Genomic DNA, 15,816 nt, shown 5'->3' on the forward strand with positions numbered 1-15,816 from the left:
TCCCTCTTCCTTGCCTCCTCACATCTCAGCCTCTAATCCCCGATGTCTTCCCAAACACGATCCTTCAATTACCTCCCCCTCACTGAGCCATCCCTCCACCACCCCTGCCTCCTCTGCCCCCCAGCCCCTCACCAGGTGCTGCCCCCCACCACCACCACCCCACCTCCTGCTGGGTGCTCTCAGTGCTGCTGCACTCCTCCTTGAGATTCTCCTCATCTGAGCGGTCCACGCACTCCCACAGGCGCTGGGTGGCACCTCCGGGCTCCTCGGGGCCCCGCCCAGAGGCTCCGGTGGCCGCTGAAAGGCCTCGTGAGGGCCTCCGGCCCGCCAGCGCCAATGCTGCGGCAGCTTCCCCGATGCTGGGCAGCTCCCCAGCCTCGGGTGCCCCGTCGGCCCGGCTGTACTCAGCACACAGGTTCAGGATGGTCTCCAGGCGCTGGCGTTCCTGGGGAGGGCGGACAGAGCAGGGCGTGAGAGGGAAGGATGCTGGGTCCTGATGGAGGCACCGTGTGCAGTCAGGAGACAGAACTATGACACTAGGTGCCAGGGGCCCAGAACCAAGCCAGGAGAGCCCCAAACCCAGAGTCAGGAGAGGCAAAGGGCAGAAGGGCGCCCCAGAAGTAGGCAGGAGGAACCAGGCCATTGTGCTACCTGCCCACATGGCTAGCCCCTCCCAGCTTCCTGTTTCCTTTCCCTTTTCACTCTGCCCGGAATGGGCTTCCTCGGGGACGCACAGCGACACAGACTGCTAAGCAGGCTGAAGACCACGATGGCACACAGATGAACGCTCGGGTACTCGCGCTGACTCTCGTCCACCTAGATCTACAGACACGAGGGTACGGAGACACCCGAGCCACCAACACGGACACACAAGGACACAACATGTGCTCTGCACTCACACGGACAGGCAGGCACGCACACAGGTACCAGCCCTGGCACGCACGGATGCACCCTGGCGCACACTCACACAGATAAACACAGTCTAGCACACAGACAGGTGGGCACGGACACAGACGGCTGGAAAACAGACCCGTGGGCCGACAGGGATGTGACACAGGTTCGTACAAAGTTGTGCCCAGCGTGTATACGCCAGGCCAGACAGACGTGGGACACGGTCCTCCTCATCCCCTACCCCAGCTCCAGGTCACTCTCAGGCTGCCCTCCACTCCCTTCCAGCAAGGTGAGCTGCTGCCTCCGCTCTCCAATGCCCAGGCCCAGCTGGGAGCGCTCCAAGGCCCTGCCCCTGGCCCACCCCCTCCCCACAAAACCCCAGCCACACAGCTCTCAGGGGCCCAGGAGGAGGGACGGTACAATCACGCTCCCCAATCTGGGTCCCCCGCTCTCGTGTCCCAGCCTTGAAACCCCACCCCCAGCCCAGGCTCTCCAGGGTACCTCAACCTCAGGGGTCCCTCACTGCAGAGTTTGGCCACGACCCCCCTGGACACGTACCCAGCTTCCCTCCTGCTGCTTGCCCAGTTCCACGTCAAAAAAAAACAAAAAAAACAAACAAAAAAAAAAAACCAGGAACAGAGGAGCCTAGGCACCCAGGAGGCTGGGCCAGTGCCCCCGCCCCTGCCCCAGGACCCAGATAAGCAGCCTGCTGGAGATGGGAGGGGCAGGGCGGGCAGCCTCCAAGATTTAAAGTGGCAGGTGGGGCAGGTCAGGGCTGGCGGTGAGGTGTGCCCGTGTGCCCTCGTGCCTGGGGGGTGGGGAGGCTGAATGGAGGAGCTGAGGGAGGCTGGGCCCGTCACTCTGCCTTTGCCAGACTCGGTGCTCCCTCTCCAGATTAAGACCCCAGGGTGGTCCGAGCACGCTCTAGGTCAAGGCAAAGACAGTGAAGGGAAGCTGTGGCAAAGGAGAAGACTGGTGATCCTTCCTCCTCTCTCCCCAACCCAGCCTGCACCTCACCTTGCCCAAAGCTGTCCCAACCTCTTCTGAAAAGCCCTCCAGACAAACCTCCTCATTTCTGGTTCTCCTCCTCAAACCAATCCCAGGGGCCCTGGGCCCCCCAGCAACCCCATTCTGCTCACAAGGGACAGAGGGCAGAATCCATTCTCCTGTACGTGTGCTCGACTGTCCACATTAGCCAGAGCCCCCTGAGCTCCCTGCGCTATCTGGGGAATCCTGGCCCCCACCCAGCTCAGAGGCCATCTCCAGGACAGCTGCCCGGAGCCACACCCGGCCCCCAAATGCACACATACGCACGCATGCTGATGCATACAATCACGATCACACAGTCGGCCCAGGATAAAGCCAGGGGCGACCTGTCCTGTTCTCTTTCTCTTCCCTGCCACACACATTCCCAGATGATCCTCACTGGGCCAGGGTGAGCAGCTCCCACCCATTTGTAAAAGACCAAAAAGAGGGGTGCCTGGGTGGCTCAGTCAGTTGAGCATCCAACTTCGGCTCAGGTCATGAGCTCAAGGTTCGTGAGTTCAAGCCCCACATCAGGCTCACTGCTGTTAGCATGGAGCCCACTTTGGATCCTCTGTCCCGCCCCCCGCCCCCCGCCCCCCCACCACCACTACTGTCCCTCCCCTGCTCGCACTCTCTCTCTCTTAAAATAAAAAAAAGTTTAAAAAAAAGAAGCAACTTTTCTAAAGAACAAGGTGCTTTTCTAAAAAACAAGCCTTAAGAAGACAGGCGTCTTGAATTCCAACACGGGCTCTGCCAGAACTTGCTGTGTGACCTTGCACAAACCCATTCCCCTCTCTGGGCCTCAGCTTCTCATCATTAAGACTTGCTCCTCAAACTGAGAGGTGCAAGACCTCACCGTAAAGGTGGTATGTTTTCCTACAGCTTTGTTATCATCAGGTAAATAACGCAAAACTTAACTTACACGTTAAAACAAACGCTGTGTTACAGAATAAAAGCAAAGTTAACGTGCATCTGAAATAAAGCCTTAGAGACTTCAAAGAAAGTTCTTCCAGGCACCAGACCCCTGAGATATAGGTCACTAAGGTGCATCCCGGAAGGAGAAAAGCTTGAGAAGCCCAGGCCCTGTCCAAGGGCCCCTCCCGCTCTGCCAGCTGGCCTGCCTGCGCCCTGGCAGGGACCCCGCCGTGGACGGCGGCACCCTCCGGGGCATCTGCTCACCAGCCTCTCCATCTCCTGCTCCCAGAGCCGTTCTTGGTGCTGCCGCCGGTGGTACTCCAGGAGGTCGTCCTCGTTGTCACTGATCTCCGTGATGCTATTTTTCCGCTCCCGAGTGACAGGCACCCGCAAGTCCCCACTGGACAGCTTCCTCTGGGCACGGGGGCTCTGGCGGGGCGAAGCCCCGGTCAGAGAGCCCAGACTATAGGCTGGGCTCAGCCTGCCACTGAAGCTGCCCTTGCGGGGTGCCAGTGACTCCCCGAGCGTGGGTGAGGGGCTCCGTGTCCTACGGCCCCGTGCCCCCAGCGTCAGGGAGAAGTCCTCCGGTGACGCCCCGTGGGCTGCCCAGCGCCGGGCCCGGGGACTCTCCACCACTTCCCTGCTTAGCTTGGGATCTGGCGTAGTCCTGGTGGGCATGGGGGAGAGAGCCCGTCGCGACAGAGACGGGCTCAACGGAGGGAGTTCCCGCATGCTGTCCAGGCCCCGCCGGCCCAGGCGGGGACTCTCAGGAGGCTGCAGGGTACGGGTGGCTGACCCATCTGAAAATGTTCGGCCCACCAGCTGGCGTGAGGGGCTGGTTGTCAGCACCCGCTCGGTGCCTGGCAGCTCACGGAAAGGGCTGGGAGGGCGGTCCTGGAGGGTGCCGATCTTGTTTCGGGGAGCAGGGACCGGAGGCTGCAACTTGGGGCTTCCAGGAATGCTCGTGGGCTGGCTTCGGGCACCGGAAGCTGGGTATTCACTCAGGTTGATGGCCACCACGGGCAGCTGCCCACCCAGCCGGGGGCTCTCGGTGGCTCTGCGGGCCTCCGCCAAGACAGTGGCCGCGGGGCTGTCCGTCAGCAGACCTCGGAGGCCGGGGCTGGGAGGCCTCTCGTGACCCCCTTTCCGGCCCAGCCGGGGGCTCTCGGAGGAGCGGGCGCCGCCCGGTCGGGACTGTGGGGGCTGCAGGGCCAGGTGGTAGCTCGAGGAACGGGCAGGCACCAGCGGCGGCACGGAAGGTGCTGGCTCCTGCCCGCTGGGTGAGTGGCTGGCACAGCTCCCACTGCTGGCTGGTGAGGAGAGCGGAGAGAAGGCTGGAGAGGTGTTCTCATAGCTGGAGCCCACAGACATGGCACCAGGGCTGGTTGGCGGGGACAGCAAGTAGCGCCCACCATTAGCCATTGGCGACAGTGGGGAAGTCGCGGCAGGCTTCTTGCCGGCCGCTCCGGGCTCCTCTAGCACCAGCGAGTCCATGATCTCCTGCAGGTCCTTCTCAATAGAGCTCACCAGGGAACTGTGGCTGGCGCAGGCAGAGGGGCCCCGGGTCGCGGGCTGTGGCGCGTGGTTCCCATTAACCAGGCTTTCCGATTCTGCGGATGGGAAACGCAAAGGTGCCTCAGGCCCTGGCCTCCAACCACCGGGGAGCTGTACGTGCCCAAGAACGAGGGAGGAGATCCGCCAGCTCTACCACTGACCTGCTGCACGACCGTCAATCAGCCGCCCTCGGTTTCCCTGTCCGGAAAGGAAGGGCACGGGTGCGGCTCTCCTGGCTCTAACGCCTCATGACTTAGGACAGAGCTGGTAACGATGCCAGGCACTTCTAGGCCCAGTTATCGCGGGCTCACCCCAAGACCGGGTTCCTCCCTGCCTTGGTTTCCCTCCCAGATCTCTCCTTCAGGAAGGGCAGATGGACATTCTATGGAGGGGATGCTGTGGAGCTGGCCAGAAGTTCGGGGTGGGGGGTCCAGTCTAATAGGACATTAGGACCTCCCAGCACAGCAGCTGAGACCCAGGAAAAACCACAGGCCAAACCTCCAGCGCTGGGCAAGAGGTGTGTGCCGTACTGCTCTGCCCAATCAGAGGCAGGGAGGGGCCTGGCACTGCTGGGTGGCTTCTGGAAGCCAGGCTGGCCAGCCACTAGGGGCGGCTCGGCGCCTCCGATCATGAGCCCATCAAGCCACGCCAGCAAGAGCCTGCCTTGGCCCTGCCCCAGGCCTCATCAACCAACCAGGAGTCCCAGGAACGAGTGCCCGCAACAGCTGAGGGAAGGAGTGGCATGACAAGGCTAAGGGAGAGCGGGTAAAGCTAGCCAGGGAGTGGGCTGGGAACCCGGGCTTCTGAGGGGCTCACCAGACACCCATGTCCACCTGTCCCAGTACCACACTGACACCTGTCATCCCACGGCCATCTGAACCCTCGTTGCAAAGCCTCGGACGGGAGGCTCGCTGGCAGCCTCCTGGTCTACACCCCACCCCACCCCACCCCCTAGGCAGCTGGGTTGAGGGGGGTGCTGTGCTGGTTCTCTGGAACAATCACCGACTCTCCTCTGGGGATCAATAATTCACACACAAACTGCAGCTGTTCCGCTGAGTAATCAGCTGGCATGGCCTGGGGGGAGGGGCAGGGCCCAAGGACCTAAGCGCCGGCAGGTGGGACCCGCCAGCAGGGGTTCGACCTAATGCTTCCTTCTGCCCCCTCGGGCCCCTCTCAAGGGTGAGGTTCCCCAGCGGCTGGCACGTGAGGTTTAGGGTCCCAGACACCGAAGTGGCACCTTCCAGGGCAGTGGGGCTGGCAGAGCCCTCCGTCCCTTGGGCACATGATTCCCCAGTTCCAGCCAAGCGGCACTTCTTGGATCCCTCCCAGTAGCCAGACCGCCTGGCATTCTCCACCAATGGCCCATGGCAGGTGGCAGCAAGCCCAGATCATGGCCATTGTCCTGCCCTGACACTACGAGCATGGCTGGGATGGGCAAGGAGGAGGACTGTCCAGAAGACCCACCAACCCGACCCCCCACCCCAAGTGGGCATCTACCTGAGCCAGGACTGTAGGGGGGCCCGGGGGCCCGGCCCCCTGCCGGAATCATACTCTTCATCCACTTGGCTTCAGCCGGGTGGTTAAAGCGGAGGAAGGTCGACTGACCCAGGCACAACATACAGCCTGCAGAGAAAACAAATGCTGAGAAGGGCAGAAAGGGCTGGGGTCCGCCTCACCCCGCAGCACGAGCGGGCTCACCCCGGGCTCCAGACAGCCATCCCCACCTGCACTCACAGTGTCTACACGGACCACGCCTGACCTGACAAGCACCAGCAGGGCTCCACAGCACAGGGCAGAGCGGAAAGAGCTCTGGTTTGTGGGTCCCAAGATCTGAATATCCTGGTCCTAACTCTTGTTACTGGTTGTGAGACCTTCAGGTGAAGATCCTTCACCGCTGAGTCCCGTTCTCTCATTAGAAAAGTGAGGACAACACCACTGACCTTGCAGGGTTAACGGGACAACGTCTGCGAAAGTGTTCTGTGAAGGGAGAAGGTTCTTCGGAGAACATGGACGCTCATGTCCCCCTTCCCCAAACTGTACCAATGATCCATCTATCTGCCCCTTGGGTGGAAAAGTCAGTTTCAGGGGCATCAATTTCCAGGATCAAAAAAAAAAGCTCTGAGAGAGGGGACAGGGAAAAACCGTGCGTCAGTCAGATGCCCCTCCGCAGGAACCAGAATTTGCTTCCTGGCTCCAAATCCTTACCATGACGTGGCCGGGGGAGAGCCACCACCTTCCTTCTCTCCGACAAAGCACCCTCTGGCCTGATATCTTCCTGTTCCTTGGTCTTCCACGGAATCTAGCCAAGCCTAGGGCCAGTGGGCCCTGCCTCAGCCAAGCACATTCCCAGGCAGGAGACACAAGCCCAGTCCTGCCCAGTAAGGGTGACTACACGGAGAGGGGAGGCTATGTGGAAGCCAGAAATGTAGCCAGGGGCACCAAGAGCGTGCACGGCGGCAGGTGTGTGCAGAGGCTCCTGAGCCTGGCTAACGGGACTCCTCCTCCTCCTGGCCACACTGCAGGACTCCTGCGAAAGATGCTACGTTGGGAGAGCCCTGGTGCTCTCTCCAATCACCCTCCCGATCTGTCCACACCGCTGCGCCCAGCCTATCTACCCAATCTGGTGCCACTTGGCACCCCAAGCTTCATGCCAGTCTGCGCTGAGACTGGCAGGGAAGTCTACATTCCTGGACGCTGAGACAGTTCAGTTCAGGCAAGCCACAAGGGCAAGGGGCATCCAGGCCACGTGGATACCATGGCAGACCTCCCACTGAGCAGCTCGGGAGCCTGTTGCTGGGACCCTAGGCATTGCCGAGGCAGGCGGCGAAGGGGCCAGTAGGCTGAGAAGCCCACCACAGGTAACCATAGTGGACAAAGCCACCCACTTCTCTGGCACGCCCAGAGGCCCTCCCAAACAGGCAGGCACCAATAATTCCAAAGACTGACGGGTGGTTAGGAGAGAGGGGAGCCTTCCCAGACAAGCCGCCAATCAGGGATGCTGATCCCGGAGTAATCATAACCGGAATAAATAATAGCCAACCACACTTCCACCTAATTACAACCACAGCTGTTTCAGAAAGAGCCCTGCTGGCCCCTCCCGCTCCTCTCAGCCCTTTAACAAGCTAATTAATGATGAGTTCGCAGGGTCTAGACAGACCCACTCAATCCTAGATTGATGGGGGTGGGGTGGGGGGGGGGAGGATCTGGAGGCCGATTGCACAGCCCAGTCTGGGACGGAGGTGGGGAGTCTGAGTGGATTCCGGCCCATCAGAGCCAGGCCCACCCAAGAAGGCTATGGGCACCCAGGGACCCTCAGCCCTGGCTCCTGTGGCTGAGTTCCCTGCCCCCTCCTCTGCCCCTCAGCCTCCTCCTAGCAGGGGGTGTGGCCTTGCTGCCTCTGGGCTATAAATAGGTGATGCCAGGCAGGAGAGCTGGATCTGTATTAATAGAGCAGGCAGGAGGGCAACAAGGACTGAGAGCAGCCCAGCTCCTGCCCAAATTAACTTTCTATTTGCACTCAGGGGCCCCAGGCATTGCCCCAACTGGGGTCCCTACTGCCCCCAGGAGCCTGGAGAGCCTATTTCTGGGAAGAAACCTCCTCTCTGTCCGCTCCTGCCCCGCACCTCCAGAGGTCAGCCCACTCAGGAAACCCTAGAACCTCTTCTCATCCAGGCAAAGTTGTGGTCCGGCCAGGACCCAGTGGGGCCCAGGCCCAGCTGTGTGTGTGCAGGTGGGTGGGGAAGCTGCACATCTGGAGGGAAAACAAGGCAAAGAAGAGGGCGGATCCTACCTCTGAGAGACACCGAGGGGATGCACCACACACACTCTCTCCTACAAGCTCACACACAGACACACTCCCAGAAACACACACACAGGCATACGTGCTCACACACTCCCAGGGCCACAGTCACTGCTCAGCTGGCCACACCAATAGAACGGACCGGCCAAAGGGAGGCTGGGGTGAGGGGAAGGCAGGAGGAAGGGCCCCCAGCCCCCCCCTCCCCCCCCTTCCTCTCAGCCCCCAGCACAGGCTTCCCCCATCCTCCTCGGGACCCCTCAGCCCCTTCCGGAGGCGGGTCCGTGGAGGGGGCTTCCGAGCCAGCGCCGAGGAAGATGAAGTCTGGCCGGCGGAGGAGTGGCCCCGAGCCCAGACCTCCCACTCGGAAACGTGCAGGGCACACACACAATCGTCTCACACCCCCGAGCTCGTAAAGGGGAGCCGAGGGCCCCGCTCCCCTAGTCGAGCCCCCCATCCCCCAGACGCCCCTCCCAGCCCGAGCCCCCCCGGGCGCCCGCTGCCCGCGGCCGGCCGGGCGGAGCACTCACCGCCGAACCCGGACCTCAGGAGCGCTGGCCCCCCCGCTAGCTCGGGCCCTCGGGGCTCCCGGCCCGCCCCGGGCCTGCGAGGGGGCGGGCCGACCTCCCGCGCCGCGGGGCTCGGGGCTCGGAGCAGCTAGCCGCCAGGCAGCCAGCCGCCGCCAGGGCCCGGGGAGGGGCGGGCCGGCCACCGGCGGGGGAAGGGAGCCAGGGAGGGAGGGACAAAGGAGAGGAGGAGGGGAAGAGGAAGTGATGGAGGAGAGGAGAGGGGAGCGGGATGGAGAGGGCGGGGCGGGAGGATGCCGGCGACCGGCGTGGTGGGAGCTCCGTGGGGCGGGTGGGGGGTGAGGCAGGAGCAGAAGTGGGGACGGGGAGGAAAGGTAAGAGGTAAGTAGAGGTCAGAGGGTGAAGAGTCCGGAGGCAGGAATGAGGCGAAGCAGGGTCGCCCTGAAAGCCCCCTGTGGTCGGCCTCCCGAGAGGCCCGGGAAGGGGCCAGCCCTGGACCCGGCCAGCAGGTCACACCCTCTGGCCTCAGATCCCTTATCTACAGAATGAGGTCGTCCTCAACGACAGCAAAGGTTAAGCTCTGACATTCCATGGCTCCCAGAGATCCAGCTAGGTCAGGAGGTCCAGCTCTGCCCCTCCACCTGCCACGGTGACAAGGTCACTCTTGGGCCGGGAGTTCAGGCCAAGGCAACCCTCTGTGCAGTGTGAGCAGCACTGAGCCCAGCTCCGGTCTGCAGCCGAAACACCTGCTCTTCTGCCCCTGCTCCCCACACTCCCAGCCCAGCCCAGCCCCGCTCACCCAGAGACCCAGGTTGGACCAAGGCACTGCCCCTTCCAAGCCAGCCCACTCCCCTGGGGCTCCAGAAGCCAACCCCACCTCCTCCCCACCACCACCACCAGCTGTGCTAGTCTCAGCAAAGAGCTCTTCCACCCCAGCGAGGTACCTTCCCATCTGGAAAACACAGTGCCACCTGCCTCTGGAGTCCCCAAGGGCAGGCTGAGCTTCTGCGCCAGGCAAGTACCCACCACCCAGCCTGGGCCCCAGCGAATTCCTCCTGTTCCAGGGACCTGCTCTCTGGACACCAGAACCCTAAGGGACACACTGTGTCTCTTAGCCACACGCTATGTGCTCAGAGCTCACACGGCCTCACACACATTCCCAGGACACTTGCTCAGTCTCACAGACCCCACCTTGGCTGTGCACACTGAGTCGCACAAAATCACCAGGTAAACACACCCTGTCTCTCACACGCGCTTATTCTCACCCACACAACACCCATCTTAGTTACACACTCATTCAGGCACAGATATCCTTCCACTCAGTCCCTGGAGAGACTCTGAAATCAAAGTCGGCCTCCATAGAGAAATAATTGAATGATTTTTCCTCCCTCGCTAAACACCTACCCACACGGCCATACTGCACATACGCACACGTGTGTATCTTACTCCCCTTCTGAAGGAAAATGGAAGAACCGTATAGGGTCAAATGCAAAATAGGGGGAGGCTTAAAAAAAAAAAAAAATCTCAGGAAGAATGATTCATCGGTCTGGAAACTGTGACGGCCAGCTGGACAGACCCAGACAGACACGGAGGATGCCCGCCAGTGAGAAATAGGGCAGGAGGCAGGCACAAAGAAGTGAGGAGCTAGGAGCCTTTGCTTTTTCTCTCCCTCCTTTGAGCTTTATTAGGCAAGACCTTTATCTTACAACAGAGGACAGTTGGAAGCTTCAACTCCCATTTTACAGAAAGAATAACTGATAACTGAATGGGAGAGGAAGAGGCTCCGAGTCCCGGATCCCAGAGGGAGATAGCTGGATAGCCCAGGAATCCCAGACCCCAGTCACGTGGCAGGGAGCGCCCCCTGCTGGCCATCACGCAAGCCTCTACCCATCAATGAGGGGCTTAGGGAGGGAAAGGGACGTGGAGACAGGGCTGGCAGCGGAGGCTGGGAGCGGATGGGGACCTACTGTCTAGACAGCCTGGGCCCTGAGCTGTGTGGCTTTCTGGGTCCTCCCCTAGTTAGTCCCCTCCCGGATCTTTCATGTGGTCTGGCACTGTGGTCCCAGGGTGGGGCAGCCTAGACCCAGATTGAGATTCCTCCTTATTTCCTTGGTCGCATTCCCAGCCCCGCCTCTTGCTCTGTAGAGAAGCGGGCAACGTGAGATGGGCCAGAACACCGGGTATGGAGGTGGAATCAGGCTCTTGCTCGGCTCCCTCACTTCATGCTCCCGTGTCCACAGCTTTAGCAAAAGGCCAGCATCTGCTGTCTGTGGGCCCCCCCCACCCCGCCCCGTCCTCCCCTGGCCCAGGCATCGTCCTGCTGGAAGAGCCTGTCACTGCCATCTCTACTCATCATGACGTGTGCCTCTCCAAGTTGCCTATGGCTGGGCACAGTGCCCAGAATGATGCATCTAAGTAAAGCCTGGCCCAGCCAGAACAGGCTCCTTGTTTGTTACTTGCAGGGTAGCCCTCTGTTTTTCAAAGAGGAGGGTCCCCTCTACAAGGCTCTATCAGGGGAACAAGACAGGGAAAATGATCCTCTTGCACATATGCCCACAGACAGGCACGGGGCCAACGAGTTCTCAAATACACCGAGGAGTGCACACACGGACACTTCGGGACCATCAGTCCTGAGTTCACCCCTGTCCCCCACTTGAACACTCTGATCCATAAACACAAGGAAAGACACAAACAGAGATACACAAGCCCGGAGTCACAAACACATCCGGAGATATATAAACACACTCCAGTCACAGAGACACACAGAGATAGCACATGCACCCCCCGAGCCACCCAGTTTCCAGGGAAACGCACTCCCAAGAATGTCCGGAGTGGGGCCAGGCAGGGCTGGGCTTGGTGCCTTGCTCCAGAGATGAGACAAGGAAACCCTCAGCTCCCGGAGCCCAGGGGAGGGGGAGTGCTAGGGAGAAGAACACCCGTTCCTTTGTGCCTCTGCCTACCCCTCCCCAGGCTGCCAAGCTCCTGAGACAGGCGAGCCCAGACAAGAAGGCTATGGGTGTGGGAGGGAGCGAGAGGGAAGGGGTTTAGGGTCAGAAGCGAGTGGGAGGGTGCATACTTGGCAGAGTGGGCTTTGGGCTGGGGAAGACTTAGGGGTCACCGGGGCCACAGGAAATGCCTAAGAATTCCATCTTGACCCAGGCCCTCCCTCTTCTCAGGGAGCGAAGTGATGCTCTGGGAAGACAGAGCAAGAGGGGCCTACAGGGCACCCGTTCCTCGACCCTGCTCACAACACGCGGGGAAGGCTTTTCTTGCCCATGGATACGGGGGCTCTGGGGCTGAGGGAGTGAGGGCTGGGCTCTCTCTCTAGCTTTCTTTGAACCCTGCCCCTCCCTCTCCTTCCTGCTCTACTGTCTCACTTCCACACACCCACATCTTGGGGAAGATGTCCTCTTTGAGATTTAACGGGACTGTCGGGAGCCAGACGGCATCATAGCCAAAGCCCCAATTTATGGGGGTTCCTCCTCTCATCTGGAGTGAGACAACTTGAAGGCCTCGGAGGAGGCAAGGGCCTGCCGCTGGGGGACCTGCTTCCCTGAAGTCAGGTGTGCCCCTCATACTCGCAAGGGCGGGAAGAGAGGAGTCGGGCAAGGTCAGGTCTCCTGGGTCAGCTGTGAAGGGAAGAGCATCTAAAGAGACCCTAAGGGATGTGAACACAAGGAGAGAGGGAAACAAAGGAACGAGTGGGATTCCCACTTCGAGGGAGCTGCCGGCCGGTAAGAGGTGAGAGTCCCCAGAAAACAATGCCAGGACCTAAGTGCTGCTCGGAGCGAGGCTGGGCCCAAAGCTCCCATCCTCACGGCCTCTACCCCCTACCCCAAATCTGCTTTCCTCATTCCCCTAAGGTGATGATTCATTGTATAAATTGATGCCCAGGGCAAACACACCTGGTCTGTCAAAGTGCCACCTGGGCCAGCCCCTCAACCGCCCGGTCACCATGGTGACTGGGGGCCCGGTTTTCAGAGCTACCTAACAACAGAATGGCCTGCTGCTTTGGGAAGCAGGGTGGTAACCATATTCATGACCCAAAAGCTACCGTCAACAGCATTTTAACAGGAGTGAGCACGTCCTCCGATTTTTGCCTTCACGTTCCACCTTTGCTCCATCCCCATCAGGGGGGACTGTCCTCCTCTGCCCCCCTCTCCCATCTTCTCAGAACACCTCCCTCTCGGCATCAGGAAACAATGCCATCGTTCTGCCCACTGCTGCACCCGCCGCAGTCCTCTAACAATCCCTACTGACCTCTGTATCGGGGAGTCCCCCTGCCCTTTGGAGGCAGTGATCAGAACCTCTGCTCCCCTCCCCCGACCAGGTGTGGAGAGGCAAGCTGGGGACGACCAGAGAAGAAAAGCAGGTTGAAGACGGATCTGGATGCTACAGGGGTTTGGGATGTTGTTTAGGCACATCCAGAGGCACCTAAGCACCCCACCCTCTGTGTGGCCACTCAGGCAGTTACCATGGCAACCACCATAGCAGGCTTCCCCGGGGCACCTCTCCTGCACCGGCTCTTAAACAGAGACCACCTCTGGTTGGGGGCGTCAAAGCTTACCCTGAGTGAGCCGGGTGGGCTGCCGGACAGGGAGCCCGTCGATACTGCAGGCATTGCCACACGGGTAGAGGGTGAGGGTGCCCCGCAGGTTCTCAATGTAGCAGTGTTCTGGAGCCAAGCCCGGACCCTGCAGGGAGATGTCCCTGGCCGCAGAGCCAATCACGGTCTTCCCTGAAGACAGAAGGCAAACTGAGTCAGAGGGCTTGTCCAGGTCGAGGAGGCAGGGATGGGGCAAGGAGGGTGACAAAGGAAATACAGTTGGACCTCCTACTTCACAAAGGATCGCCGCCTACCGCTGGCCACCCCTCTTGGGCCCCTGAGCCCGGTGGACACAGCCAGGGGCAGGAGCTCTCGGTCAGGCAGAGGAAACTCTGGCTCAGAGACGGGAGGGCACAGAGGATCCAGGCTCCACAGACAAGGGGAACTTCTTTTCTGCAGACGTTCCTTTAGTCCCTCCAAATCCTTCTCCCCAAGTCCTTTTCCTCCTTCACCAAGCTTCCCCTTCTTTTCCTCCAAATGTGCCATCTCTCCGTCTTCTCTCCCTCCTTTCTGCACCTGCAACCCTTGCCCCCACCCTCTACACTCCCCTCTCCCCTCCCTGCTGCAGCCTGAACAGCTCCCCCTGGCAGAGCCCCTGGGACCGGTATTTGGAGAATGTGGGGAATGTAGTATCACCCAGGCAACAAGTGCAGAGAGGACCGGCAGAAGCTGCAGCGAGGCGGTGAAGGGGGCTGTGCCAGGGCCTTATCTTGGGAGGTCTGCCCCCACTCCCATCCCTCCATTCTCCACAGGTAGCTTCTCCCATGCCAGGCACTGCCCTGGAACGGGGAGGGCGGGGGTGGGGGGGGGGGGGGGGGCTCTCTTCCTGGCCACGCTGGTTGCTAAGAGCAACGTTCTCTCCTGTTTCAGTGCTCTCCTCCTTGTTTCTAAACTGATCTTGAAGCCCAATCATGGAGCCAGATTATCCACCAAAGGAGGCAGGCAGTCCGAGAAGGCCAAGACAAGGGACACACGCTGGTGGGGTTCGGTAGCATGGCCTCACATTTGGGAGAGGCAAACACTGAGGACACCTGGTGGAATGTCTGTAAGGATGTGGGGGGTGGCAGGTGGACCACCCGTCCAGACTCACCTTCCTCCAGCGGCAGAAGGGTGATAGCTGTGCTGAGCCGCCCACTGCCCAGGCTCACCAGATGGGGTTTGTCCGTTTGCACCTTCAGCCCTTTGCCTGTCTCGATCAGGTCCAAGGGCCCTTTCTGCAGGTAGTAGGGGTGGGGGATGAGCATCATTAGAGACTTCAGGCCTCAGACCCTGGTCCCAGTCACACTGACACTCTCTCCAGGACTGGCCCTCTCCAAAGGGCTCTGAGGGTGTCGAAAGGCTTAGCGCAAGATCTTGCACGGAGCATTATTACACTAAATTGCAATTAGATCTGAATCTAGGCCACTCACTCGTCCCACTGGATTTATCTCAAGTCTTGGCTTAACTGTCCCCTTTGTCTATTAAGACAGAAACAAGGAGAAAGTAAGGAGAGCAGGGTAGGAGAAGGGGGTGCTGCAGAGGAGGGCCAATGAAGACTTGTCCCTGTACGCTTGTCCGTGGCGATCTACTTGGCTAACGCTTGCCTCTTGAAACTAAGTCACAGTAGAGGGCAGGGGCATGGATCCAGGAGGGACACAGCCCAGGGTCAATCTGTAAAATGCTTCCTGACTTCCAAAGGGTATTTTCTGGGTGAACCAATTAACCTGATTCAGATAAAGACTTAGCTGTTAATAGGCTTGGCACCTGGGGAAGGGCAGAGAGGAGCTGCTGTCCTCATCCCTGGGCTGGGGCGGCGGGTGGGTAGAGAAGCGGAACCCATTCCCTCCAACAGCCCTCTTGCCCCTTGGCCCCGACCCCACTCACCTTGACCATTGCTTGGGTCCTGCATCCAGGGCCCACCTGGTTCCTATTAAGAGCGTCCATGGTCCTGGGGCTCCAGAGCTCCTGGGGACACAGTGGAGAACAGGTGTAGGTGGGGAGGCCAGGGGAAGAGAGGGAAAGGAGCAGGCTCTGTTGACCAGGTTCTTAGGGCGGGGCAGCACCTGCTACCATCGTTCGATGCAAGTTAGTGCCGAAGAAAAAGTGGAGGCAGCTCAGGAGCTTCCTGAGGGAAAGACAGTGCCACATCTTCAACCTCACCATGCCAGTCCTGACCCTTGACCGTGAGCACAAGAACCCTAAGAGGGCCCAGCCTGTATTTCTATGCTTTCTAGCCTCTGACACCCAGAAGCCAGGCCTTGGCAGTAGAGGACCCTTAGATGTCTGGAGCCAGAGTGGGGAAAATCTACCTCAATGAGGGAAGCCAGGCCCAAGGAACTCACTCTCCCAGGGACAGTGGTAGCCAGAGGACCCCCAGCAGGGCTGAGTAGGAGCACCGTCCCCCGCCCCCCCCCCACCTTCCCCACTTCTCCTCTCCCTTTGTCTCCTTCCCCCACCAGGAGTCCCCGCAGAGTATTCTTTCTTTCTTTCTTTCTTTCTTTCTTTCTTTCTTTCTTTCTTTC

At 60.2% G+C, this 15,816-nt stretch overlaps 1 protein-coding gene across 8 annotated transcripts in view; it reads right to left on the reverse strand.

Moving 5' to 3' along the window:
* Positions 1–15,816, reverse strand: part of PHLDB1 (pleckstrin homology like domain family B member 1) — a 44,838-nt gene that overhangs the window by 23,986 nt on the left and 5,036 nt on the right. For all 8 annotated transcript variants that reach the window (XM_049612164.1, XM_049612146.1, XM_049612173.1 and 5 more), the window contains exons 2-7: positions 15,179–15,259; positions 14,406–14,529; positions 13,277–13,447; positions 5,884–6,009; positions 3,097–4,442; positions 164–445 (exon numbers count right to left, since the gene is read on the reverse strand). In XM_049612164.1, coding sequence (XP_049468121.1) covers positions 164–445; positions 3,097–4,442; positions 5,884–6,009; positions 13,277–13,447; positions 14,406–14,529; positions 15,179–15,238 — 2,109 coding nt within the window. In that variant the 5' untranslated portion in view covers positions 15,239–15,259. The remainder of the gene's footprint in view (positions 1–163; positions 446–3,096; positions 4,443–5,883; positions 6,010–13,276; positions 13,448–14,405; positions 14,530–15,178; positions 15,260–15,816) is intronic.

The sequence above is a fragment of the Panthera uncia genome, chromosome D1, assembly GCF_023721935.1.
Source record: "Panthera uncia isolate 11264 chromosome D1, Puncia_PCG_1.0, whole genome shotgun sequence".
Taxonomy (NCBI): Eukaryota; Metazoa; Chordata; class Mammalia; order Carnivora; family Felidae; genus Panthera; species Panthera uncia.